The sequence below is a fragment of the Pseudophryne corroboree genome, chromosome 1, assembly GCF_028390025.1.
Source record: "Pseudophryne corroboree isolate aPseCor3 chromosome 1, aPseCor3.hap2, whole genome shotgun sequence".
In the NCBI taxonomy this organism is placed as follows: Eukaryota; Metazoa; Chordata; class Amphibia; order Anura; family Myobatrachidae; genus Pseudophryne; species Pseudophryne corroboree.
The window spans coordinates 819,780,246-819,805,967 of record NC_086444.1 but is presented as its reverse complement, the minus strand read 5'-3'; the positions used below and the strand labels follow the sequence as shown (position 1 = coordinate 819,805,967).

General features: G+C 43.8%; 1 protein-coding gene across 1 annotated transcript in view; it reads right to left on the bottom strand.

The window, feature by feature from the left end:
* PDE6B (phosphodiesterase 6B) overlaps positions 1-25,722 on the bottom strand; it is a 132,622-nt gene that overhangs the window by 1,521 nt on the left and 105,379 nt on the right. Inside the window, exons 17-21 of the mRNA XM_063919537.1 lie at positions 20,533-20,640; positions 12,317-12,380; positions 9,310-9,384; positions 7,381-7,464; positions 6,980-7,136 (exon numbers count right to left, since the gene is read on the bottom strand). Of these exons, the coding sequence (XP_063775607.1) occupies positions 6,980-7,136; positions 7,381-7,464; positions 9,310-9,384; positions 12,317-12,380; positions 20,533-20,640 (488 nt within the window). The remainder of the gene's footprint in view (positions 1-6,979; positions 7,137-7,380; positions 7,465-9,309; positions 9,385-12,316; positions 12,381-20,532; positions 20,641-25,722) is intronic.

Here is a 25,722-nt window from a genome sequence, read left to right as displayed (position 1 = left end):
AGAACCTGTGGAGAGCGAAGCTTGCCACCGGGCCCGATGCGTGGCGATCGGACTCGCTCCCAGTATTAAGGCAGACAGGATGCTGCTGTTGAGATACTGACAGCCGCCATCCCATTAGCCGGTATTACATAACGTTTCCCTCAAAATCTGTGACGCATTCATTTAAATGGGGATTAACTCTGCATTAAAGAACAAACAAACAAAAAAACAACACATTTTTTTATAATGGAGAAAACCTCAGACATTCATAGTATTAAATATGTTTTGTTTTCCAAAAATCAGTGTAGCCTTGCAACCTTGAGATATTGAATAATGACCCTTCTTAATGTATCACATTACTGTGTAATGTGTTATACAGTACATTTTAGAAGAGTATGCCATGTCAGCCCGGACAATTAGGGACAGCTAATTGAAAATAAATTAGTTGAATAACTAAAGTGACTTTGGCAAAAGAGGATTTGGGAAGATTATGGATTAAGGTTAATATAATTAAATATATTGTGCAGCACCAGGAAATTAAAGAGTCTAGTCTAGTAGGTAAGAGACAATAATGATACAAGTGGTGCTAACTGTGCTAAATTCTAGGTAATTTGTAGGTACAGAACATTGCTATGATTAGTGTTAACTAAATCAATGTATACAAAACCAAAAACAACCCATTTATTTAACTAACTATAGAACTGCAAGTGCCTTACTTTTAGGTTCTTTAGTATATATTCATTATTTACAATCATGTTTGCAGCCAAATTTTACTGTACTGTCTCCCACTCACAATTCCCCACTGCCACTATGAATCTCTGCCTTTCTCAATATTCAGATGCACACATCCTGGCCTAGTACTGCCAGGGCACTAGTCTACCTTTCCCACTTAACCACGCCATATGCCTAACACTGCTGAAACTGCATTTTCACATGGAAGATGCATAAGCAGTTACAGTATGTGCAAGCACTAAATATATTCATATTGAAATACAAAGGAAAAAAATATGGACTGATCAGCTTTCTATATATCTTTTCATCTCACAGGTATGTGATTTCTGCTTGATGATTCCTGCACCTCTGCATTAACCCACAAACACATACCTCCCAACATGACCCTCTCCAGTAGGGACAGAATGCTCTGCTCCTGGACTTTCCTCATAATTTAGGATTGCCATCACCTATGGTGAAACACATTTCTTATCCATTAACCTGTTCAAAACAGGTGCCATCAAACATAAATTAAGAGAAAAGTCCAGAAACAGAGTATTCTGTCCCTCCTGGAGAGGGTCATGTTGGAAGGTATGCAAACATCTTCAGCTGTATTTTAAATGTATGTGATTTCTGCTTGATGATTCCTGCAAACTAAAACTCTTGATCTGTATTCACACCAATGTATAATTTAGCAGTTAATGTAATTGTATTTGTATAATATTAGTACTTGCTTATAGCTGATATTATCTCTTGTATAGATGTTGGTCAGTGGAGTGCAGTTTATTAGCATACATGGACTGGTGTTTACGTAACACATGGTAATTTAAGCCCTTTGATTAGATGTCCAATTTGCTTTAGCTGAAGCCTTTGTTCATTAGAACTAGTATATGTTAGCATTCAGTTATGGGGCAGTTGTCTGAGTTTAGAAATTTACGAAGTTTGGAAATTTTAAAAAGAACAGTTAAACCAACAGTTGAACAAACATTGAAAAACATTGGAAAGCAGGTAAATCTACCATTTAACTAACATTTTCCATAAGCACTATCCTATCTATACTTTTCTCTTTAAAAACACCATGTTCCACAAACTGTTTTTCCTCATAGCACTTCATGGTATCCTCTATAAAATGACATCATCCTTCACTATTCCTGTTATGTATAGCTCTGTACACATTGCAGCCTCATTAATCCACTCCCCTCTTATTAACACTCATGAGCTTTTAACCTATCTATGTACACTAACTGTCACATCCTCAACCTGTCACCATAAGAAACTATCACACACCTCCCCCAACTATACCTATCTCTCTCTTCTTTTGCTTCTACTAACTGGTGACATATCCCCAAATCCAGGTCCTATCCACATACCATGCTCACATTCAGCTGATTCACAACGGAATATGAAACCAACAAACCTTATCAACATCACATGTCTCCCATCTACCTCCAAGTCACTAAAATGTGCTTTATGGAATGCACGCTCTGTTTGCAACAAATTAACAGCTATTCATGACCTATTCATAGCAAAAAAAATCAATATGCTAGCCATAACAGAAACATGGCTCACACAATCAGACACGGCCTCTCCTGCAGCACTGTCACATGGTGGCCTCCACTTCACACACACCCCCAGGCCTGGTAACATTAAAGGAGGTGGTGTTGGAATATTACTGTCCAAATCTTACACACACATCGTTTTGCCACCTGTTCCCTCACTCACATTTACATCCTTTGAAGTACACTCTATTAGGATTTTCACCCCTTTCTCTCTGCGTGTTGCAGCTATCTATCTCCCACCTGGGCAACCCAAAAGTTTCTGGAAGATTTTTCTGCTTGGCTCCCTCACTTTCTATCCTCTGACATCTCCACCATCATTATGGGTGATTTCAATCTCTCTATTGACAGTCCACAATCTCCCCATGCCTCTAAACTACTCTCTCTAACCTCCTCTCTTGGCCTCTCCCAATGGAATGACTCCCCTACTCATCAGGAGGGCCACTGCCTTGATCTTGTATTCACCAGACTATGCTCTGTTTCTGAACTCACTAACACTCCTTTCCCTCTCTCTGATCACAACCTTATCACCTGCATGCTCTCCTCCATTACTTCAAACTCAATGTCCCTAAAGTCTACAAGGACACCTCTCACCCGCAGAAATATTAACGCTATTACTTTTCAACAACTATCTACCTCTCTGCAACCACTGCTCTCACCAATTTCTACATTCACCTCTCCTGAGACTGCTGTGTCACACCTTAACCAAACTCTAGAAACAGCACTTGATGAAGTGGCTCCAGCTACCCATCACACTCCACGTAGACTTAGATGTCAACCGTGGCACTCTAAATACACTAGACACTTACAAAAACTCTCATGTAAAGTAGAACACCAGTGGCGTAAATCTCGTAGTTCAAGTTACTTTCTCACATATAAGACCACCTACCATTCTTATCGTAATGCTCTGGACACTGCCAAACAAACATATTTTCAATCTCTCATCTCTGCTCAAGCCTCTAACCCCAAGCGACTTTTTAATACATTTAAATCACTTCTTGTCCCTCCCTCACCTAACCCACCAGCCACTGTCAGTGCGCAAGATCTTGCTTCCTATTTCAAGGACAAGATTGACAAGATCCAAAATGAAATGGTATGCTCTTCCACAGCCAGTGACCTGCTCAATTCCCTGCCTGAACCCTCTAACACCTTCTCTTCCTTTGATCCTACAAATGAAGATGAAGTATCTGCACTCTTTTCATCTGCCTAATCTAATACCTCTCCCCTTGACTCTATACCCTCACAAATTAGTAAAGCTCTGTCTACTGTGCTCATCCCAACCTTAACGAAAATCTGTAATCTCTCCCTGTCTACTGGTATCTTTCCTTCTCTATACAAGCATGCAGTGATTACTCCCATTATGAAAAAAACAAAACTCTGACCCGAACTCTCTCTCTAACTACCATCCCATCTCTCAGCTCCCATGCCCCTCCAAGCTACTTGAGAGACTTGCCTACACTCGCCTCACACACTTTCTTAACTCACACACCCTACTGGACCCACTTCAGTCAGGATTTCGTGCCCAACACTCCACAGAGACAGCACTGACTAAGGTAGTGAATGATTTGGTCACTGCTAAATCTAAAGGACATTACTCTCTACTTATTCTCCTTGATCTCTCTGCTGCTTTTGACACTGTTGACCACTCTCTTCTCATACAAACACTACAATCCCTAGGTATTCAGGACACAGCCCTTTCTTGGTTCTCATCCTATCTATCTAATCGCTCCTTCAGTGTTCGTTTCTCTGATTCCACCTCTTCTTCGCTACCTCTCTCAGTTGGAGGACTGCAAGGCTCAGTCTTAGGTCCTCTGCTTTTCTCTATCTTTACCACATCTCTTGGCAAACTAATCAACTGTTTCGGATTTCAGTACCATCTGTATGCAGATGATACTCAAATCTACCTATCCTCCCCTGATTTGTCACCATCTGTATTGGGTCATGTCACTGAATTCCTTTCTGCCATTTCATCTTGGATGACATCTCGCCACCGCAAACTTAATATTTCCAAAACAGAAAGAATTATATTTCCACCGCCCAATAGTAGTTTCCAACCTGATATCTCTATTACTGTTGAGAACTCGGCAATCATCCCTACCCCACAAGCTTGCTGCCTAGGTGTCATTCTTGACTCTGAACTGTCCTTTGTTCCCCACATTCAATCTGTCTCAAGATCATGTTACATACATCTAAGAAACATATCCAAAATACGACCATATCTTACACAAGACACAGCAAAAACTCTAATACATGCTCTCATTATCTCCCGCATTGATTATAGTAATAGTCTCCTGACCGGTCTTCCCAAACATAGGCTCTCACCACTACAATCCATTTTGAATGCAGCTGCGAGGCTAATCTTCCTCGCCAGATGTTCATCGTCTGCAGATCCACTCTGTCAGTCCCTCCATTGGTTACCGGTATTCTACCATATTAAATATAAAATACTTTTACTCACATACAAGGCTATTAACCAAACTGCACCAACAAACATCTCTTCACTCATCTCAAAATATCTCCCTACCCGACCTCTCCGCTCTGCACAAGATCTACGTCTCTCATCCACACGCATTACTTGTTCACACTCAAAATTACAGGACTTTATCCGGGCTTCACCCACTCTGTGTAATGCCCTCCCACGCACAGTAAGACTCGCCTCTAGTCTCCAAACCTTTAAACGTTCCCTGAAAACTCACCTCTTCAGACAAGCCTATCAAATTCCAGATCCACCCACATAACCTTCAGTGCTTCCCTATCTAATTACATCCTCTCTGTACAGTACACATAACATCACATATCTTGTCTTTCTTTAGTCTCACACCCTCCTGACACTTGGCCAACTTTGTGGGGTATCATCATACAACCCATTAAGAACCTAGCAATCTGGTGGACCATTATGCAATAGGTAGCATCTATCCTTGTGTATCTATGACTATTTCCCTATAGATTGTAAGCTTGCGAGCAGGGCCTTCCTACCTCTATGTCTGTCTGTTTTCACCCAGTTTTGTTCTATTACTGTTGTTCTAATTGTAAAGCGCAACGGAATATGCTGCGCTATATTTGAAACTGTTAATAAATAAATAAAACACAGATTGTGTATAAAAGAAAGAGAAAGAGATGACACTTGAACTGTGCAGCGTGCCACAAATGTTATCAAGTTCAAATCTGCAAGAACCCAGAAATATCACAGAAGAACCTGTGCAATAGAGAGTAAAACTGAGGAGAGAGGAAAAAAATCATGGGAGAGAGAGAGAAAAAAATAATGGTAGACAGAATAGAATGGGAGAGAAAGCAAGAGATTAGTTGAAGAGGGGGAAAGAGATGGGGGTAAGGGAAACAAGGGAGAAGAGAGAATGGGAAGAGCAGAGGTAAGTGGGGGAGAGATGGATGAAGAGGCGGAGACAGAGGGGGGTGGGAGAAGAGAGGGAGAGAAAGATGTTAGGGTGGAAGAGAGAGGGAGAAAGCCTGGCAACACCAGGCACAGCAGATAGCACCTGAGAGAAGAACAGCTCCGTACTACTAGTAAGATGTAGTGCAGGTTTACTGGATAGTTCTAATTTCTCAAGATTTCTCTGATTACATAAGCACAAACTGCAATGGTTAAATTCTTTAATCATTCAGTCAACTACTGAAAATATACCGGTTTATATACCTATGCACTATGATTATTATTATCCTTTATTTATATGGTGCCACAAGGGATCCGCAGCGCACATTACAGAGTACATAAACAAATGAGCAAAACAGCACTTACAGTTCAGGACAATATGTGACAAGTACGGAAAACCAGGGGTTAGGTGCCATCAAAGGGAGTATGAACAATAAGGCCCAGATCTTGGGAACCTACAGTCTAAACACTATGTCATTGTATCTATCTCAATCTGATTTTTAAGTAATTGGAGGTGACTTGAGCTACTGTTATGACTGGGGGCTAATGTTTGAGTAACTTTCATATACTGTATAAAAGCAACTGCTGAGGGCAGGTCCTTCTCATGGTGCAAGCACCCATAACTGCAGGTAATCACGTAGCCTCAGGAGAGGTGCAATATATTGCTAACCTTCCTCGTCTCGGTAAGCAGTATAGAAAAGAAAAGGTGGTACAGCAAGTTAAAGCTCCCTGTGCTATATATTTCATTGGCTGTATGTTTGTTTGTGTATGTGTTGTTTTACTGAAGAAGAATAAAAAAATATATATTTTATAAGATAACTCATTACTGGAAGTAGATCCTAATGAAGGGTACAGAGTGAATGATCTCGGACCGATATGTCATTTCCAGTCAAATTGGAACAACATATCGCCCGAATGGTTCAGTGTGTGTGCCCAATTTTCACGCTCCTGCGGTCGCATGCGATATAGTCTGGTTGGCCTTGTTACATGGGTGACCAGATGATATTGCATGCAGCACCATGCAGCGTAATAAAGAGCAGAATGAGGGACTGTTCTGTCCTTCATTACATCGTTCTGATGTGTACAGAGAATATGATATGTCAGACCGTCAGCTGTCATATCATCCGGGTACACATCATTCTGATGTGCAGCCAGCCTAACAGTGTGAAGAACATAGGTGATAGCTTTAATAAATTACCATTAACCTTGCAGCCTTACTAAGTATAAAGCGTAAAGTCTAATGGATTTTTCCTGTGATGCTCTACAGAAATGATAAGGATGTTATGGTACTGCGTCTATAGAAAATTTTGATGAAAGGAACATTATTGTGTAAACCTTTATTAACCTTTTTTTGCAGCTAGTTCTTCTTCCTTTTTCTTCTTTGCATCTTCAATCACCTTCATTTTTGCCTCATACTCATCAGCAAGAGCTTTCCATTCCTTTTTGTTATTCATCAAACCATCCAACATTGGCTGAATTTCCTCATGGAAGCGAGAAAACTCCTGAACAGCAACACATCCATGTACATTATAGTGAACAATAATTCTATACAGTATAAATGTTAGGCTAATTATAAGAATGAAATAACCAATTTATAACTTCAATTAGTAATTACAAGATAAAGGGCTCACATTTTATAATAATTAATATATAATACAATTATAAAGTGCAACATCTTTCTAGATCAGGCAAATGGAAAGACGTAAAACTATGCAAACAGATAAATTTACGTCCTAATTTACTTACTTTGTACACAAAAGTGCACACAAAATCAATGAAACCACATTGAAGCTTTGGCAATTCTGCAGACTTATTTCTGTCCATCATTGGCTGTTAATGAAATAAAACATAATTATATCATAACGCAAACATTCAGTGACAGGAAAGCCCTGCTATTCTTACTCAGCATCTACTGTAGCAGCGATTCTCTGCCCACTAAATTGCTAGTTGCTACTCATTGCTAGTAGAGGTATTGTCTGCACAGAGTTCAGGTGAATAAAAACAGCATACATTAGCACTTCTATTGCTGTATATGTACAGCACATCACGTGTTAGTGTGGCTGTCCCTGTAATGTACTGATCAGTAACAACAATCTTGTATCATGTACTCATAAACATACCACCATTGAAAACGTCACTTATACCCCTTTCACACAAAAAATGAAATTCCCTGGTGAAGAAGTTCTACCCAGTAATTTGCAGATAAACACTTGTCCTTTTTCTTGTTGAAAGAGTCAACCCAGGTTGAAATTCCCGGGACTTCGACCCAGAAATTTACCAGTGTTGGAGACCCAGGAATTTTGACTCGGGGTGACCCTTTTACAAAGACGAAATACCCATTTTTATCCACAAATTACAGGGGAGAAATCCTTGACCCGGTAATTTGCTTCTCTGTGTGAAGGATGAGGGGTCAGGCAGAGACCAGCAAAACGACTCGGCAGTTCAGTGCCGAGATTTCTGTCTGAAATGGGTATTACAAAACTCTCATTCTTTCACTACCAATAACATGCTTTAGGCATTGCTAAGTATATATTTTTTGTTCTGGCCTGAATATCAGTTCTCTTTGAAATATAGTTCTAGTTGGAGAACATTTCCCCCCTCACAATTGTAGTAACAACCGACGCCCTTGTATAGACTTACCATACCATCACTTTAAACCGTTCTGCTCATGGATTACACAGGTTCTGTGGCTGATTAAAACCAGAAGTCAGCCAGCCACAGAACCTGTATAATTCATTAGTGTCCCGGTTTAAAGGGATAGTATGGTAAGCCTAGCTATGTAGCAGCATGCCCCCCTTTCCCTCAGTAGTGACCATTTTCCACTTCACCCATGTAGAAATACATTCCTGGGACAAAAATCCTGCAGTAGTGTTCCTGGTCAAATCTCGAAGTACATGATCTGCTTTGCCCGAGCCGCATGTTGTGCACCAGTGCATTAGGGCAAATGGACAACAGGCTCCTTAGCCATGTATAAAATAACAATTAAATGTCTGTTTAAAAAAATGTATGTAGTGTGAAAGACACATTTAGATTTTTTTGTATGACAAACACCCAAAAACTTTTGAGGTTGAATGTGCTAAAGGATAGTGCCACAGGCCTAATTCACCTACTTCCACACATCAGATCGGTCTCCTAAGCTCATTTAGCTGCTGCACTGTTCATGCCATATTCCACTAGTATAACAGATTTGTGGTCTCCTGTGTGGTAAGCTCTGGTTGGGGTAACCTGGAGGGTCTGCCTGTAGCTCCTCCAGATACCTCTAGTAAAATAAATGAGAAAAAATGGGACTAATATCCCTTACTTCCACGCCATATAATATGGTGAAGTCCATATATAATACCAGGTGTATTGTAGTGCTAAATATATACCTTTACAGGTTTAGAAATGTGTCCTGCTACATCTGAGTCTCCCTAAGTAGTATGAAGGGATTGTATATTGGATGGTACATTATATGGAATACGCTGCAGTTTCTTATGGTGATGTTATGATGAACTTGTTAAATCTAGTGAGTTAGTTCATGAACAGGGCTTTGCACCATAGATTGTGGTTCTTATTCCTGTGAGTTACAATATTTGCTGGAATGTTGAGCACTTTAACTCCTCAGCTGCCTAGATCCTGATGGTGTTTGGCTGTGCTTATGTCAGCATGGTCCTGCCATACTGTGCATCTACTCACAATGGGCTGTTGCTGAAGTACTGTTCTCTCCAAGTCACCCTGCTCCCAGAACTCAGCTGCGACTAAAAGAGCAACCTAATAGGTAACAGAAACAGTAAGAAGCAGAACACTAAGTTTATCATATAATATAGTAAAAGTTATTCTATATATCATATGTGGAAAAGAAACAGAAAATATGTAAGTAGTTAATTAAATTCAGATATTACATGAAGGTCTCTAAGGGACTGATTCAGAGTCTCACAATGCTGTGATCGCACCTTTCCCATGCTAGGTGCAAAGTTTAGGTTAGTCCAAGTTATACTAACTTAAAGTATGGCGGCCAAGTAAGCTATTAAGTGTGAAACACATGCTACACTCCCATAACACACCCATATCTGTGCATCTGATAACCACCTCCCAGTCACTGCCCAGTAGTGCACAGAAAATTTCCAATACATATTTGATACCACACATCGCAACTGCTACTCTGTGAGTACACACAGTAGAATACATGTGTTGTGCTACTTTTAAACAACTTAAATACACGCGCAGTTGAAAAACATCCACCATTTGCTTGAATACTGGCATTGCGTCCGACTCACAATCAGTCCCTGTATATACACTGCTCAAAAAAATAAAGGGAACACTAAAATAACACATCCTAGATCTGAATGAATGAAATATTCTTATTAAATACTTTGTTCTTTACATAGTTGAATGTGCTGACAACAAAATCACACAAAAATTATCAATGGAAATCAAATTTATTAACCCATGGAGGTCTGGATTTGGATTCACACTCAAAATTAAAGTGGAAAAACACACTACAGGCTGATCCAACTTTGATGTAATGTCCTTAAAACAAGTCAAAATGAGGCTCAGTAGTGTGTGTGGCCTCCACGTGCCTGTATGACCTCCCTACAATGCCTGGGCATGCTCCTGATGAGGTGGCGGATGGTCTCCTGAGGGATCTCCTCCCAGACCTGGACTAAAGCTTCCGCCAACTCCTGGACAGTCTGTGGTGTAACGTGGGGTTGGTGGATGGAGCGAGACATGATGTCCCAGATGTGCTCAATTGGATTCAGGTCTGGGGAACGGGCGGGCCAGTTCATAGCATCAATGCCTTCGTCTTGCAGGAACTGCTGACACACTCCAGCCACATGAGGTCTAGCATTGTCTTGCATTAGGAGGAACCCAGGGCCAACCGCACCAGCATATGGTCTCACAAGGGGTCTGAGGATCTCATCTCGGTACCTAATGGCAGTCAGGCTACCTCTGGTGAGCACATGGAGGGCTGTGCGGACCCCCAAAGAAATGCCACCCCACACCATTACTGACCCACTGCCAAACCGGTCATGCTGGAAGATGTTGCAGGCAGCAGAATGTTCTCCTTGGCGTCTCCAGACTCTGTCATGTCTGTCACATGTGTTCAGTGAGAACCTGCTTTCATCTGTGAAGAGCACAGGGCGCCAGTGGCGAATTTGCCAATCTTGGTGTTCTCTGGCAAATGCCAAACGTCCCGCACGGTGTTGGGCTGTAAGCACAACCCCCACCTGTGGACGTCGGGCCCTCATACCATCCTCATGGAGTCTGTTTCTGATCGTTTGAGTAGACACATGCACATTTGTGGCTTGCTAGAGGTCATTTTGTAGGGCTCTGGCAGTGCTCCTCTTGTTCCTCCTTGCACAAAGGCGGAGGTAGCGGTCCTGCTGCTGGGTTGTTGCCTTCCTACGGCCTCCTCCACATCTCCTGATGTACTGGCCTGTCTCCTGGTAGCGCCTCTATGCTCTGGACACTACGCTGACAGACACAGCAAACCTTCTTGCCACAGCTCGCATTGATGTGCCATCCTGGATGAGCTGCTCTACCTAAGCCACTTGTGTGGGTTGTAGACTCCGTCTCATGCTACCACTAGAGTGAAAGCACCGCCAGCTTTCAAAAGTGACCAAAACATCAGCCAGAAAGCATAGGAGCTGAGAAGTGGTCTGTGGTCACCACCTGCAGAACAACTCCTTTATTGGGGGTGTCTTGCTAATTGCCTATAATTTCCACCTGTTGTCTATTCCATTTGCACAACAGCATGTGAAACTGATTGTCAATCAGTGTTGCTTCCTAAGTGGACAGTTTGATTTCACAGAAGTGTGATTGACTTGGAGTTACAGTTTGTTGTTTAAGTGTTCCCTTTATTTTTTTGAGCAGTGTACATTAACTTGCATGGAGAGTGATAACAGATAGCTCAGGTATTAACAAACTCTAATAAAATCCCAGATGTCACTGACATCTTCATTCATGTGCTCCCTGAAGCAAAGTTTACCAAACTCTGCCATTATAGGCCAGGTTTTAAGGATATTCATGTTTGAGCACAGGTGACTTAATTTGTACCTCAACCAATTTGATTATAACCATCTAGACAAGGCCTGGCCAACCTGTGGCTCTCCAGCTTTTGTGAAACTACACATCCCAGCATGCTGTAGCCACAGTTTTAGCATTACCAAATAGCAAAACTGTGGCAGGGAATGCTAGGACTTGTAGTTTCACAACATCTGGAGAGCCACAGGTTGGCCAGGCCTGTCTAGACTCAAGCATGGCAAAAGAGGAAAGAGGGGTCAGAGAGGGGGTGAGGCGGCAGTCATTGATAGAGCAAAGAGGTCAAGAGGGACTGTGCGATTAAAGCCTTCTTTAAATTTCTGGAGATGTACACAGGTAGGAAATGATTTAGGGCTTTATAGATGAGTCAGAGGACTGTAAACTTGATTATGTATAAGAAGGAGTGACGGTGTAGAGATTGGCAGAGAAGGCAGCAGAGATAGAGCAATGAAATACTGGCATAGGTGGGCATCGTTGTTGAGATTGAAGAGGGGTGAGGTGACAGTTTGGAAGGATGGAGATTAGATGAATATAGTAATCAAGAATGATGGCGAGACCATCCATAAAACTCACATATATAAAATTCACAATACTCACATGTTTAAAGCGCATTTACAAAGCATACAGTACATTATGATTGAAAGTTAAAGTAACATCCAACCTTGCTCTGGACTTCCCATGGTTTGGTGATAGCAGACAAATCACAGGCTGTCATCATCATAGCCCTGCAGATTAACCATAACATTATTAAATAAGCATGTAGCATTCAGATTTATAGCATTGCCTTTACAGGAAGAAAAAAATAGGATTTTAATACCTACCGGTAAATTCTTTTCTCGTAATCCATAAGGGATATTGGGGGAAACTAGTACGATGGGGTATAGACGGGGTCCAAAGGAGCCAGTGCACTTTAAATTTCTTCAACTCGGTGTGCTGGCTCCTCCCCTCTATGCCCCCTCCCACAGCCAGTTATAGGTAAAAACGTGCCCGAAGGAGAAAGGACATATATGAGAGAAGGAACATGAGAACAGAAAAGGTGGGGAGATATACACACCAGCACACCACTAACATACAACAACCAGCAACGGCTGGTAACAAAAACAGCAACAGCTGAACAGGTAACTATAGAACAAGAACCTGCAGAAAAGTCCATGCACTGAGGCGGGCGCCCAATATGGACTACGAGAAAAGGATTTAGATATTAAAATCCTATTTTCTCTAGAATCCATAAAGAATATTGGGGGAAACTTGTACGATGAGGACGTCCCAAAGCTTCCAGAACAGGCGGGAATGGGCGGAGACTGCTGCAGCACCACCTGCCCAAACTGGGTATCCTCTTTGGCCAGGGTATCAAATTTGTAGAACTTCACAAAAGTGTTCTTCCCTGACCAGGTAGCAGCTCGGCATAGTTGCAAGGCCGAGACTCCACGGGCAGCCGCCCAGGAAGACCCCACTGATCTCGTAGAGTGGGCCTTTAGAGACTTAGGAACAGGTAAGGCTGCCGACACATAGGCCTGTTGGATAGTAAGCATAATCCAATGAGCAATGGACTGCTTTGAAGCAGGGCAACCCTTCTTCTGCGCATCATAGAGCACGAACAAGGAATCCGTCTTTCTGACCCGAGATGTATGCTTGACATATATCTTCAAGGCACGCACAGCATCCAATGCCTCCGGAGGAGCAGAAGCGTCAGAACTGGACGGAACCACAATAGATTTATTCAGCTGAAACGCGGAGACAACCTTCAGCAGGAATTGCTGTGTAGTCTGGAGCTCAGCTCGGTCCTCTAAAAGACCAAGTAGGGACTTTTACATGATAAGGCCCCCAATTCTGAAACACGCCGAGCAGAAGTCAGGGCCAGTAACATCACCGTCTTCCACGTGAGGTACTTGTCTTCTACCGTCATCAGAGGTTCAAACCAGGAAGACTGTAGAAATGTCAACACTACATCCAAATCCCAGGTTGCCGTAGGCGGCACAAAGGGAGGTTTTATGTGGAGAACCCCTTGCAAGAAGGTCTGAACTTCTGGCAACACTGCCAATTTCTTCTGAAAGAAAATGGAGAGAGCTGAAATCTGGACCTTAATGGGACCCAGACATAAGCCCTTATCCACACCAGCCTGCAGGAAACATAGTAACCGTCCCAAGTGAAACTCCGCAGGCGGATACGTGCATTCCTCGCACCAAGAGACATATCTCCTCCAGATATGATGATAGTGTTTTGACGTCACAGGTTTCCTAGCCTGAACCATGGTTGCAATAACCTTCTTGGAAAGGCCTTTGTGAGCTAGGATGTTCCGCTCAACCTCCATTCCATCAAACGAAGTCGCCGTAAGTCCGGGTAGACAAACGGTCCTTGTTGAAGAAGATCTCTTCTGAGTGGTAGAGGCCAAGGGTCTTCGACGGACATGTCCAGAAGATCCGCGTACCATGCCCTCCAAGGCCAATCCGGGGCAATTAAAACTGCCTGGACACCTTGATTCCTGATTCGCTTTAGTACTCTTGGGAGCAATGAGATCGGAGGAAACAGGTAGACCAGCCGGTGCAGCCAAGGCAATGCCAGTGCGTCCACTGCCCTCGCCTGAGGGTACCAGGGAAGTTTCTTGTTGAGACGAGAAGCCATCATGTCTATTTGTGGGCAACCCCACCAGATGATGATCTGCTGGAACACTAGATGGTGGAGCCCATTCCCCTGGGTGGAGATTGTGACAACTCAGGAAGTCCGCCTTCCAGTTGTCCACACCCGGAATGAAGATTGCTGACAAGGCTCTTACATTTCTTTCCACCCAGAGGAGTATCTTTGACACCACTCGCAAGAAGGCTCTACTTTTTGTCCCTCCTTGTCCATTGATATATGTCCGACTGTACCTGGATCGCGTGATCCTTGAGCAGAGGAGAGGCTTGAAGTAGAGCATTGTAGATCGCCCAAAGTTCCAGAATGTTGATTGGAAGGAGGCTTTTGTGGGCTGACCACCTGCCCTGGAACTGCGCCCCTTGGGTGACAGCTCCCCATCCTCTCAAACTCGCATCCATTGTGAGGAGGGTCCAATCCTGAATTCTGAAACTCCTGCCCTCTAGGAGATTGGAGGACTGTAGCCACCACAGGAGGGAAATCCTGGCCTGAGGTGACAGCTGAATCATCCGGTGTATCTGGAGATGCGATCCGGACCACTTGCTCAGGAGATCCAACCGAAATGTTCTGGCATGGAACCTCCCATACTGGATTGCCTCGTATGAGGCAACCATCTTTCCCAACAATATTATGCAGAGATGTACGGACACTCGAGTAGGTCAGAGCACCATGCAGACCATCTTCTGAAGCGTTTTAGCCTTGTCCTCTGATAGAGACACCTTCTGGGCCACAGTATCCAGCAACACCCCTAGGAACAGGAGCCTCTAAGTTGGCTCCAGGTGGGACTTCTGTAAGTTGAGGATCCACCCATGGTCGGACATAAGACGGATGGTGCGGTCGACATGGAGCAACCAAAGGTTCCTGGATTTTGCCTTTATCAGAAGATCGTCCAGATAAGGGACCACATAGATCGCCTGGACCCGGAGTTGAAGCATCATCTCTGCCATCACCTTTCGTGAATACCCTCGGCGCTGTTGACAGGCCAAAGGGCAGTGCCTGGAATTGGAAGTGATCATCCAGCACGGCAAACCGCAGGTACTCCTGATGAGGAGGCCAAATCGGAATATGGAGATAGGCGTACTTGATATCCAAGGAGACCATAAATTCCTGTTCTTCCAGGCCCGCAATCACTGCTAGCAGGGATTCCATTTTGAACTTGAACACCCTCAAATAAGGATTCACGGCTTTCAGATTTAGAATGGGTCTGACCGAACCGTCGGGCTTCGGCACCACAGACAGGTTTGAGTAAAACCCCTTGCAGCGTTGCGGTAGTGGTACTGGAACAATGACATGGAACTGGACCAACTTTCGGATAGCCTGTTGCAACATAACTTGCATATCCTCCAAAGCTGGTAAGCTTGATTTGAAAAATCTTTGCGTGGGGAGTACTGTCGAACTCCAGCTTGTAGCCTTGAGAAACGAGCTCCCTGACCCAGGCATCCTGGCAGGAGGTCTCCCAGACGCGGCTGAAGTGACAGCCTTAGTGGAAGCAGAACTGGTGGACTGTTCCTGAGAACTGGTACTTGCAGGTTTTCTGGACTTACCTCTGGTGCCTCTGGCCGCATTGGAGGAACCTCTGGCCTTCGATCGAAATGTGTGAGACCGAAAGGACTGGACAGACGGTCCCGGATAGGAGCGTCTAGCCGGCGGGGACCCAGAGGGGAGAAACGTGGATTTCCCAGCCGTAACTTTGGAAATCTATGCATCCGGTTCAACCCCAAAAAGCCATTCCCCAGAAAAGGGGAGAGATTCTACATTATGTTTGTATTCTGCATCCACAATCCACTGATGCAACCACAAGGCCCTGCGCTCCGACACCACCATGGCAGACGTCCGAGCATTAATGTTCACCATCTCCTTGAGGGACTCACAGAGGACACAAGTAGTGTCCTGAATGTGCTTCAGGAGGGTTACCACAGTAACTAAGGGCATATCCCCCGAGAGGCCCCCCTGAATTTGCGTGGCCCAAGAATGAAAAGCATGGGTCATCCAGCAACCCGCAATGACCGGTCTTTGTGAAAGGCCGGCTGCAGTGTATATAGATTTTAGGGTAGTCTCTATCTTTCGATCCCCAGGATCCTTCATAGTAAATGAGCTCAGGGCAGGCAGCACCACCCTCTTAGACAGGCGAGAGACTGAGACATCCACCCCAGGGGGTTCCACCCAGAATTTTCTACCTTGAGGAGCAAATGGGAAAGTGCGCAAAAATTTTTAGACAATTGGAATTTTTTGTCTGGATTTTTCCAGGCCTGTTTGAATAAGTCATCTAACTCTGGAGAATCAGGGCAAGTGACATTGGGCTTGTTTTGTACAAAGAAAAACGACTGCTGTGATGCAGCGTCCTCTAGAGGGAGCTTTAACACATCCCTTATAGCCAAAATGAGGGGTTCAATACCCTGAGTAGAATCGGGATCCCCACTAATGGAATCCAGGTCATCCCCATCATCTTGAATATCATCATCTGAATCTGATAGCAGAGCAGGTAAACCACGCTTCTGTGGACCTGCATGAGAGAGGGGGGCTATGCATCTGCCCTAGCAGCTAAATCTGTAACAGCTTGTTGCAGTAGCTGAGTCTTCTGCACATTAGCAGTGAGCTGGGAAGACATCATAGTCTTAAGAGACCTTAACCAGTGCGGCTCTGGACCCCCTCCCCCAGCCCCTTCACTGATTTGTGAAGATTGACTGCATTGTTCACAGGAAACAAAATCATTAGATAATGGAGAGAATCTGGTGTGACATACACTGCACAGCTTGTGTTTACCCATATTTCACAGTAAGCACAATAACATACACATACACACAGACAGTTATAATGCAAGCCTGCCCTACTGTATGTGAGAGGTGACACAGATAAGAGAAGACACCAGCACACCCTGAGCTACACAGCCCCAGTGAGGCTGTCAGCTTTCTAAACACAGTAAACACTAACAATTTAAGAACTACAGAGGATCAGGATAGTGTAAACAAGCGGCTTTCCCCCTTTGCTACACCCTGTACCAGTTTTCCAGAGTGTCTTGTGAGGCAGGAAGCACTGTGTGTGCTGTAGATGGCTGTTGCAAGCAGAGGAAGGTGCCAAAACGCCTCAGGTCCTGCTCTGAGTTAGCTCCACCCCCTCTAATGGCGCCAGAGCTATAATGAATATTTATACTGGCAAAGTCTCCTTCATGGATTAAAACATCATACATGTGCTAGTCAAGCCCTTTTGTGCTAGTTCTACACAGGGGAACTTAGCGGGACCCCCCCAGGAAGGTCCCATACACCGCGCCCGTGGTCAGCCGCACTTTGAACCAGGGGACCCACCACCGATGTCACCTTCAGGCAGCGTTAGGGGTGTGCGGCATGCTGCGGCTGTGACAGCCAAGGCGCAGTGCCCCGCTGAACAACAACCCCTCAGGACAGGGGTCCTGCAGCGAGGAAGCTGCTCTGCACCTCGTAAGGCCGGTGACGCCCCCCCCCCCTAACTCCCATGGCGCATGTATACTGTTGCCCAGACAGCATACCGAAAATAATGAAAGTTTAAAATTAAATTGAAGAAAACTCTCTGGAGCTGCAGAGATGTGCACCCTCTCCTGAGGGCACTTTTTTCTAAACTGCCTGTGGGAGGGGGCATAGAGGGGGGGAGCCAGCACACCCAGTTGAAGAAATTTAAAGTGCACCAGCTCCTTTGGACCCCGTCTATACCCCATCATACTCGTTTCCCCCAATATCCCTTATGGATGCTAGAGAAAGTTCCATTAAAGCTGTGTACCCATCTAGAGAATCCGCTGCTCGATCACCTGATATCGATTAAAACTTGGTATAGTTTGCTGCGCTGTGAATGAAAGTGCTGCTCAGGTTGTTTGTTGGTGCTTTCTGGATTTTTGGTTAAACCGAGCGCTTGTGTGTATTGCTAACTGGTGTTGTGTGAAGAAAACTTAAATAATGTAATAAGGAAAAATAATATAAAAATAAAATTAAAATAAAAATTAAAAATAAAATAAAATAAAATTAAAAATGAGGGAGGGGGAGGGAGGAGGGGTAAAGTGCAATGTTTACAGCTCCCAACCAATCACTCTGAAAGGAGCTGTAAACATTGCACTTTACCCCTCCTCCCTCCCCCTCCCTCATTTTTAATTTAATTTTATTTTATTTTTAATTTTAATTTTAATTTTATTTTTACATTATTTTTCCTTATTACATTATTTAAGTTTTCTTCACACAACACCAGTTAGCAATACACACAAGCGCTCGGTTTAACCAAAAATCCAGAAAGCACCTGATATCGATTGTATAGCTGTGTATGCAGGTATGTTGTGTTAGCCAATAAACGGCTTATAATGCTACTGCAACGGCTGAGATACGGTACTTCTAGCACAGTGTATACGGGGCTTGCAGGAGGCTGACAACAGGTCAAGCTGGGGACACACTGCTCGGAAGCATTAACCTGATCAGCAGAGGGATCATAAAAGTGTGTACCCAGCTTTAGAAACCGATTTATTAACATTATTTTTACACCCTTTTCACATTATTTTTGCATCACCTGAAGGTATTATAGAGCATTTGGAACAGTTTTCATGAAAAACTGCTCCAAACCCTTTAATTCACTTTTTTTTAGTAACCCACATTTATTCCCCATACTTATAATGGGGAATGCGACGTGGCCAAATTTACTAAAAAAAAAAAGTGAAAAAATACCGCAGTGTGCCCTGTGATAATCTTGCCAAGCTCAGGCTGGCGAGATCACAGGGCAGCACTGCGATAGGCAGGCAGAGAAAGCTGAGCGGGACCCGACTCCATTGATCAGCTCTGTGTTTCCAATGGACACACAAGCTGCTCAGAGTGTAAAAAGAAGAAAAAAAAGCCATACTTACCTGTCCATGGAGCCGGTGTCCGCTGCTCCAATGAGCGCTGCCGGGCGCCGGGTCCACCATATGCTGCGCTGTGGCCCCAGCGGCTCCCTGGACAGGTGAGTATATTATCCTGCTGGGGATGGGGATGTTCCGCAGTGCGCGGGGGTAGTTGCGATGGGGGGATCGACTGAGCAGCGGCGGCAGTGGCGCTGTTGGTTGGGGTGGCGCATGCGCAGCAGGACATCGGGGTATTTCTTACGAAAAATACCCCAATGATGCTGCGGAGTGTCATCGCAGGCTCTGTCCCTGCATGCAATAATTGATACATCCCTGCAATGTAATCAATTATCGCAGTGCGAGTTTGGGCGATTTTATCACATGACATCCGCATCCAAGGATGCGGATGGTGATAAATAGGCCCCTTAGAGTTTGAGTATACTGTTCAATGATAGAGTCAAGACAAGAACAGGGGATAAAAGAGATATTATTGAATTTCACACCACAAGTGTAGAAATGAATTAACAATCCTGCAAATGTTACTTTCAGTGCAGCTCCTATGAGTTGGCCATAATCATCAGTAGCCTGGTCCTACTCTACTAGTAATCTAGTACTTTACTATACTTAAGAAGAATCCACCATTAGTATAGTACACTGTAAATTCTAAGTGTTTATTGTACAAAGCACTGAGCTAAGCATTACAAAAAATGTTCTCTTGGAGGATCTAAGAGATTTGTGTATGCTAATTTTGTCACCTAAAGTATACCTGCCCATTGTTAAGCATATTCTCCCAGGCCTACTCTTGTTGTTAAGAGCCATAAAGGCTCAACTTGTTGTTTGTCATAGTGATTGCATTAGTTTTGTGACAAATCCTCTTTCTCACTGTAGAAGTATTTCTCTGGGATGCGGTCAGTATCCCGACGGTCGAGATTCCCAACGGTCAAAATCCAGACAGAGAATGCTAATAGACCCCTGAGGTGAGTATGAGGGGTTGGGGTTAGGGTTGGGCACTAGTGGGAGGGTTAGGATTAGACTGCAGGAGGGGTGAGTTAGTGTTAGGAGTAGTAGTAAGGGTAAAATACTTACCAAAAAAACGTCCCCATTCTCAGCATCAGGATTACGATCTCAGGATTCTGACCTTTGGGATACCGACCGCCAGGATTTTATACCAAACCCATCTCTCCATAACACACGAAGGTTGTTATGTAATGCTTGCCAGGAACTAATAGACTTCGATCGCCCCAGTCTGAATTACTCCCTAAAACAGATACCAACGTGATGTCTCTCTATCACCTTTCTTGCTTCTATTTACTTATCTCATATCAGAATTACAGGTAACAAAGTCTGCTTAAGACCTAATTACTTTCAGTATTTGGATAATTGCATCACAAACTACACATATTTGATAATATACCTACATAATGATTTCTTTTCTTGTTGTTTCAAGTGACAGGTATTCAACCCATTTCTGTTGGTCATCATAAGTCTTGGACTGGTCAACGATTTTCTGAAACATTGTTCTCTTCCTGTGCAAAGACATAGTAATAACTAGCATTTTTTTTAATACAATCAGCATTCATTTATGTTATTTGCTATATTGACATAAAAATATGGAAATATGTTTAAATACAACCAGAAAAACATGTAATTCAGCACAAATACCACTGTGTATGCAATAGAGGGGACAATTCCCTATACAGAGATTACATTGCCATGCAGCTTACACCTATTAGTAATTACAAATTTGATACATTTCCTGTCTTCTCTGAAGAATACATAGTGGGGGTGAGGAGTGAACGATAGTACTCACACCCTATACTTGTAGGTATTAGTGATGTAATGCTTGAAATCAAGAAAATTGACGTCAGACTTTTTTTTACACCTTAGTTTATTATGACCTTAAAACTAAAAAATCCTAACAAAAAAGAAATCAATCGACAATTTATTTAAAAAAAAAAAATCTCTATACCCCTGCGGTTGCATAAGTGTGCACACCCCGAAATAATATGTGCAGGCACTTTCTATGTTTGTTATAGCAGTAAATATTATTGAATGCATCTATATGAACTTTGCACACCTGAACTTTGCAATTCTGTCCCTCTGTTCCCTGTTATATATTGTAGATACACCAGTGACTCCAAGTCACGAGGAACCTATGAGAAGAATTGTGTAGATAAGCAGATATTTTCTTTATGGCCACCAAGTGCCAGATCTTATTCAAGAGAGTTGCTGGCGAGAAGGAGAATCAACATATTTCCACAATGAAACAATGAGCCGCATTTAGAATGTGAAGCGACAGATTGTCAGTGTGTTTAATGAGGCCCTCTATTGAACAGCCATGGAGAAGAGACCAGAGCGATTTAGTGTGTGGTATCATCCCAGAATTGAGCTATCTTTGGGCATGACCACCTTCTCCAACACCAATATGAGTTATACATTTTACATAGGTGGGCAGGTACTAGGTACCATCTATAGTAGATCTTATAAGCATTATCTTTAACCAAGGGGGAGATAGAAGCCTTAGAAACCCTCTCTCGCACCATTGACCAAGTGTCATCTACCAGGTGGACTCTCCAGATCCTTTTCCCACTGAAGCTCATGACCCGGAGTGATCAGCAAATTAACAAGGAGCAAGACGATATAAAGAACAGAAATAATACCCTTTAAAAGGGGACTATAGAGTCACAAAGACGTAAATGGGGTCATGGGTCTAGTAAATGAGCAGAGGAGAAGATAGCCAACAAAGTGTCGAAATTTGATAAAACAATAGTAGGTAGGTATACTGAATTTACTTTGTAAAGAATCCAGAGAGGTGCAACCACCCAAACCTAGGAGGTCAGAAACCACCCTAATACCCCCATCTATCCATAAGAGACAGCGAGTGCAGTTAAAACTTGGATGGAATGCAGGATTATCCCATAAGGGAATGATGGGGTAGGGGGGAAGGGCAGGAGGGGCATATTTGGATATACAGTAATCCCAAATAGAGCAAGTATAACATTTATTGACTTTTTAATATAATAAAGCTTGCACAGACCATGCTGATCTGTGCAGTGCTTTAAATCCGCCGCAGATTAATGATTGTAACACCTATTTGACAGAGGAGTCTATTGTATAGGGGGAATACAAAGAGATTTTACTGTAGATAAAAAAAAACACTCCACATCATCTCACGCAATCTCCACTACTGCTTGAGCATCAGTGACGGCATGTCATTTTAAACAAGTGCACTCAATTCATACAGACCAGCGGGACGCCGCGGCCTGTAGTTTAACGAATAGACTTTTCCACCCTTTTCATTTTTTCCTAATCCACTTATCAATTTGCTTATGGACTTCATTTCAATATATCTAGAAGCAAGCGTGCTCCTGCACAACTAGCATAAGGCTTATTATAGCCAAACAGAGCTCATTCACGCATATATACGAATTCTGGACTATCAATTATTGTATTTAAATAAATATCATTTTGAAACGTATTCAAACATTTCACCATTTATTGCACTAGTGCATATACATGCACAATTAGAAACCGGGGGTGAGCGCAGTGTAAAAATCTCTATTCTTGCTCCACATCATTAGCACAGTTCTATTGTTCAAATCCGATGGTTAGTAAATTCTCTATTTTTAGACTGCAATACGACAGCAATGTCCAATACATTGCAATAAACAGCTGACACAATTCTTAGTACATTTTCTGCATCAATTCCTTGGAGGGAAGTTGGGTACCTATAAGCCTGACTTTGGGAGGATTGCTGCTTGCCATCTCAGGAGGGTGTGAGCAGCAATGATGGAGCACTCGCACTACAAATAAAAACAATTGAATGCCACCCGATGAGCGGGAGCAGTTTCTGTACTATAGTTTTGCTGCACCTGTAATGTGACCATTGGCCTCTTGGTAGCCTCTCAGGAGAGCCTCGACAGGAGAGCGTAACTAGACCTAGGGCTTCCTTAAGGCAACATTTTCATATGGAGCATGTGTGTATCTGGCACTGTGGGAGCATATATATATCAGGCACTGTAGAGGCATATGTATATCTGGCACTGTGGGGGTATATGTATATCTGGCACTGTGGGGGTATATGTATATCTGGCACTGTGGGGACATATGTGTATCTGGCACTTTTAGTGGCATATGTGTATCTGGCACTTTTAGGGGCATATGTGTATTTGGCACTATTGGGGCATATGTGTATCTGGCATTGCACTACTGGTGGCATATGTGTATCTGCCACTGTTGGTGGCATATTTGTATGTGGCCCCCATATGTGTATCAAACACCAATTTGTTTGGCATGCGCGCTGAAGGAGTGCTCACACAGTACCACAAAGACATTTTTCCTGCTTGCACCACTGCATTAAAGTAAATGTTTTCTTCACGATACTGACATCTCTTTGATTCTACTTTATTGTTGGTTTTTCTAAAAAAAAAACTTGAAAATTGTATAAAAGACTCTTTCTTTTTCTTGCGGCCCGCACCCTTGATTATTCGGGCCAGTTGGGATTTTGAGTTTGACATGCCTGTACTACAGTAGATAGTACACTAGATAGTCAAGAATGACTTGTCTGCACAGTCTATCTTGCCTTGTGATACCGACCCCGTGGGAGTGTGCATCGAGATCGACACCTAACACCTTGAGATGTGCATTAACTTCCCTTAAGATTTTGACTATATCTCACCGTGTGTACACATCTATAGATCGGGGCAGGAAAACAGTTGTGCCAAGAAAGAAGAAGGCAAGAAGCCATCTTTGAAAATCAGGAGGAGAGCGCATGGCTGGCAGGATAATTGGGAGCAGGGAAGGGCCGGGCTCTAGAAGCGACCCAGGCCCCATAGCAGTGGCTGCCCCTGCGCTTACTCTAGCTACGCCTGTGCTACTGATAAGTCTTCTCTTGTCCTTTCAGTAACTCTGGAGGGACAATCTTGGCAGTGTTTCATCTGTGACACATTTTCTCCATTAATGATAGTCCTCACAGTGTTCCATGTTCCATGCAATGCCTGTGTACATTTTTTTATACCTCTCCTTATTGTTATCTTTCTACAGTGAAGTCCCGTAGGTATTTTGAAAGCTCTGTGGCTATCCCTTTTTAGGAATTGGCCAAGAAATCTGGCCTACAGCAGGCCTGTTATATGTTGTGCTTCAGATAAATCACTTCATAATAGATTGACTGAATTTTTTTTATACCACAAATAAAGTTTTCTAAAGCAACAATTTCAGTCAGGCTGCATCATCCACCAGAAGTACTGTACCTGTGCTCATAAATCGACTCATATAAGCATTATAATGATCTGTGATTACCAGCCTTAACACAAGCGTCAACTAAAATAACAACATTTCTGCTGCGGGCTCCACTGGGCTCCACAAGGAATGGACAATGGGGTGTAGAGTAGGATCTTGATCCGAGGCACCAACAGGCTCAAAGCTTTGACTGTTCCCAGAATGCATAGCGCCGCCTCCTATATCACCCCGCCTCCCTGCACAGGAGCTCAGTTTTGTAGTTGGTACTGCAGTAGCAGGCACTTAACAGAGGGGCTGCTCCAGGCAGCCCTAAGAAGAGCTTTTTTTCTGAGGAAAAAAGTGAAGACTTCAAGGGCAGCAGCAGTGTTACATGTCAGTGGACATTCACGGCTACAGCTCCGGCTCTCCCCAGCGGCGCTGTACACTCCCGAGCCATAGGCGTGCGCAGCACATTTTATTAGGGGGTGCACCGTCGGAGGGGTGTGTCTAGCACCGCCTTTTGGGCGTGTCTAGCACCATCTATTGACGGTCAACGCAATATAAAATATCCACCCTTGTACCAATCCTAATAAAGCAGATACATTGTCAGATGTTGTGGTGTGCACCAAACAAACATCCCTGATGGCACTCACTGCAATTACACTGCTCCTCCTCAGCCTGGTCTTGCTCCCCCTCTCTTTCCTCTGCAAGCTGCAGCAGCTTATTTACAAGTCAGTCACTCACTGACACTGACAGTCGCAGACTAGTACTGCTGCTGATGGAAAAACGAGTGACGTGTCAATGTTGCTGCCAACCGCCTGCCAGTATTGAATTTGTCTTCCTAAGAGGAAAGCTGGCTGCATGCTGCTCCTCATCAGTGGCTGGCGCTGGCATAGGAAGGAAGGAGAGAGGTGGGCATGTGGCGGGTGTGCGCGCGAGCAGCATGACGTAATCACATCACATCACGCTGTTTTTGTACATGGAGATGGAGCCGGGAGTTTGAAAGCCGGTGGCAGTGGCACCCTTGATTAACCCAGGCGTCCGGTCAGTAATACAGTCCTGACAGGGTGCAGCGCAGAGTGGACAGTAATCAGCTTGCTCGGCGATTTCTGCATCAGGCATGTGAGATCTGGGTGCCAGACATTAGGGGGTGCCTGTGCGCACCAGGCACCCCCCCTGCGCACACCTATGTCCCGAGCCCTGGTTGCCGAGTAACTACAGCAGGAGGCTCCGGTTTTCTGCTTGTCAGGCACACACGACGGGGGCTCTCCGGGATTGCGTGGCCACGCTTCGGGAGGTGGTAAGTAGGCCCCGCTTGCAGGACCCGGTCTTTATCGCGATCCGGCACGGTCAGTGGGAGGCGGGCCGCACGCGCTGGTGGTGGACACTGT